Source organism: the organism of the source record quoted next, unplaced genomic scaffold (assembly GCF_019419815.1).
Source record: "Pyrus x bretschneideri cultivar Hongxiangsu unplaced genomic scaffold, Pyrus_bretschneideri_v1 Contig71, whole genome shotgun sequence".
Taxonomy (NCBI): Eukaryota; Viridiplantae; Streptophyta; class Magnoliopsida; order Rosales; family Rosaceae; genus Pyrus; species Pyrus x bretschneideri.
In genome coordinates, this window is record NW_025999811.1 from 862,675 (window position 1) to 866,261 (window position 3,587).

The 3,587-nt window shown below is 45.6% G+C and overlaps 1 protein-coding gene across 1 annotated transcript; it reads right to left on the minus strand.

Annotated features, from left to right (window-relative positions):
• Nucleotides 1–1,251: 1,251 nt before the first annotated feature.
• LOC125468199 (2-methylpropanoate--CoA ligase CCL4-like) lies at nucleotides 1,252–2,969 on the minus strand. The gene has a single exon (XM_048574410.1). It carries the CDS (start codon nucleotides 2,935–2,937, stop codon nucleotides 1,252–1,254), a length of 1,686 nt encoding a protein of 561 aa, XP_048430367.1. The 5' UTR covers nucleotides 2,938–2,969.
• Between the last annotated feature and the right edge of the window lie 618 nt (nucleotides 2,970–3,587).

The following is a 3,587-nucleotide window of genomic DNA, read 5'->3' on the forward strand; positions in this document are numbered from 1 at the left end:
CAGTCGGCCTTGACGCAGTGCTATTTTTCCAAATTGAAGGTGCTTCGGGAACGGCTGATTCTACAGCAACAGTGCTGTATATCTAAACTGAAGATGTTCGCCGGTTGCCTTCACAGTGCTGTTTATCCAAACTGAAGATGTGTCGGCGGAAAAAAGAAAATAAAAAAAATCTCAAGATGTTTGAGAAGTTTTGCGCAGGGCAGTTGTGTATTGAATTGGAGGTCCTCAAATTGCACCCTCATTTCTCTATTTATAGCAGCAAATCCTCCTTGAGATCGAGTCAAAATCGTATCTGGATTGGAACTTCTTGTTCTGTTCCAACTCCACTTCGACCAATCCTACCCCTATTAGGACTTTGAACTCACCCCCTTTTTGAGGCCATATTTATTGTTGGTCGAGAATCCAAATCGCACTAGGACTTCTTTGACCCCTTTGCTCATCCGAACTACTCCTTCTTGCCATATGACACGACCATTCTTGCTGAATGGCCCGGGACCACCAGGCAGCCCATAGTGTATTTGAAACAGCTTTGGGCTGAACATAAATCTACACTCGGCCCAACACTATTATTTTGAGCCCAAACAAAAATATAATTCAATTGAAATAGTGATGACTACTCAATTTGCTTGACCACGACTACATAGACCAAACAAGCCAAAGTCTAATCAAAGTGATCGCCGGTCACTAAGTAGAGTATGAAACACGTGATCCTACGTCATATTTTATTATAAAAAATAAGAAATTTTTGAAAAATAATATTTTTATCTATTTGTACAACTTCATATAACGTATTACAACGAATTATCTTTTAAAATTTTCACAATCGATGCCGGGTCAAGGAATATTTTTCTTTCTCCAATCAAGATGGTGAACAATATCAAACTTGAATTTTATATAAGTTTATTTGAGAATAAGATTCAACTTTAAAACCTATAAAATTATAAGATTACAGTCACATATGACAAACCACAAGTTATACGACAATTTCTGTCACCAACACTTGCATGTAATTTTGCTAATATCATAAGCATATAGTCCAACGTTGTCCGGCAAAACCCAAGCTTCCAACGTCACGTAGTTCATCAAGCCATACACCTGCACAATAAATTAACCGCCGAAATTTAGAATCTTTTGAATTATCATAAAATCTTTGCAAATTTTAGTCAACGTTATTCAACATATGCAAAACTCGGCCGACTTGCAGTTTTTTTACTCTCCTCTCTCTTTTTTCTCTTTGTTGTGTAGTTTCTCTTACATCCTATTCGTCGTCAGCGACGCCGGCGGCAGAGAAGATAAGGAAGACAGCGCAATCCCTCTGGCAATCTCCCTCAGCAAAAACTTCTGAATCTTTCCGGTGGAAGTCTTGGGAAGCTCGTCCTTAAACACCACCGTTTTGGGCACCATGAAGTGAGGCAGCTTCTTCCGGCAAAACTCCATGATCTCCTTCTCCGTCGGCTTTGGAGTGACGTCACTCTTCAAGCTCACGAACGCGCACGGCGTCTCCCCCCAAAACTCGTCGGGCCTCGCCACGACCGCCGCCTCGTTGACAGCTGGGTTCGCGTACAGCACTGACTCGACCTCCACGCTGCTCATGTTCTCACCCCCGCTTATGATAATGTCCTTGGATCTGTCCTTGATTTCCAAATAGCCATCGGGATGCATTACACCCACGTCACCGGTATAAAACCAGCCGTCTTTCATACAATTGGCAGTTCCCGATGGGTCCTTCAAATACCCGAGCATCACGCACCCGCCTCTCAGAACTATCTCCCCGACTTCAGACCCGTCTCGCTTCACTCCCAAACCCGAATCCGGATTCACCGCGTCCGCCTCCGTCATCCCGATCGTCATCACTCCCTGCCTCGCTTTCAGCCTCGCCTGCTCCATCGCCGGGAGTTTGTTCCACTCCGGCTTCCACGAGCACGACAGCACGACCCCCGCTGTCTCCGTCATCCCGAAGCCGTGACCCACCACGAACCCGATCGACTCGGCCCGGAGCAAAACGCTCGAAGGAGGCGGAGCCCCACCGGTGAGAATGTTAACTGGGTTTCGAAGTGGGTCGGATCTCCTGGTGTTGACAAGCATGTTGAGGACGACAGGGGCGGCGCACAGGTGGGTGACGCCGTGGGCTTCGATTAAGTCGTAGATTTTTGGGCCGTCGAATTTGCGGACGCAAATGTTGGTGCCGCCGACGGCGGCCATGGCCCAGGGGAAGCACCACCCGTTTGCGTGGAACATCGGTAGGGTCCACAGATAGACGCAGTTTTTAGGCACGGACCAGTCCACCAGGGAACTCAAGGCCACGATGTAAATTGCTCTGTGGCAATGCACGACCCCCTTCGGAGAGGACGTCGTTCCGGACGTGTAGTTTAAAACGATAGGGTCCCACTCGGAAACGGGCCGGACCCACTTAAACAGTGGATCTCCCTTTCCCACTAGATTCTCGTACGTGTCTATGAAATGATCGATGATTGGGATGGACTCGTCGTCCGGATGATCAGTGATGAGGACGAGTTGTGGACGAGGGACCTGAGGTGGGAAGAGGGAGAGGGCTTCCAGGACCAGAGAGGCAAGGAGGTGGTCGACGAAGACGAGTTTTGATTCGCTGTGGCGGAGGATGACGGAAACGGTGCGGGCATCGAGACGGGTGTTGATGTTGTTAAGGATGGCTCCCGCCATGGGGACAGCAAAGTGGACCTCGTACAAGGCGGGGGTGTTGGGGCAGATTATAGAGACGACTTGAGAGCGTTTGATGCCTAGGTGGGATGAGAGGGAGGAGGCCAGCTGGAGACATCGGCGGTGGGTTTGGGACCACGTGTAGGTGGTGGTGCTATAGACGACGGAGGGGCAGTCGCCATAGACGACAGCTGCCCTTTCTAGCAGGGTGAGGGGAGTGAGAGGGCAGAGATTTGCAGGATTTGGTTTGAGCTGCTCCATTTCTAGTTTAAGGTAACAGACAATGAGAGAGAGAGAGATTGTGTGGGTGCGTGAGAGTGGTGTTGGTTATATACTTATATATATAGAGATAACGTAAGCTTGTTGGCGTTGCATGGTGTTGGACAAGTGGACCGTGTTGTGATTATGTGAACTGTGAAGAATTGCGATAAAAAACACGAGAGATTTTACAAAATGTCTTTATATAAGTAGAGGGATATTTGAAAAAGAATTTTTTTTTCTTTTTTTACAAATATGTCTTAATGTACTGCATACTGTTTTGTGTTCCGACGCATTGAAAAATAAAAATTGGTGTACAGTTTTAAATAGTTGAGAGTATAAGATTTGAAGCAATGTTTCATCCTCAATGATCACCTATTCAGTTCAGTAACATCATATTAGTAAAAGGAGAAAAAAAATATTGAATTAACATGAGAAGAAATTATTGGAGCCTTTACGACGAAGAGATGCAAATTTGAGATATATAAGTTTATTTATAAATCATTTTACAATTTTAAAAGATGCAAAAGTAAATTTGTAAGTAAGAGGCCTAATGATATTCACGTGAAAGGTTTTAAACTCGATTCTTGCCAAATAAATTTGCCATTATGAGATTAAATCCACCACTTCACCTCTTACTGTAAACAATATCG

Bases quoted from the DNA above. Each gene is read 5' to 3' on its own strand.
- LOC125468199 (XM_048574410.1), bottom strand. From the start codon at position 2,937: ATGGAGCAGCTCAAACCAAATCCTGCAAATCTCTGCCCTCTCACTCCC.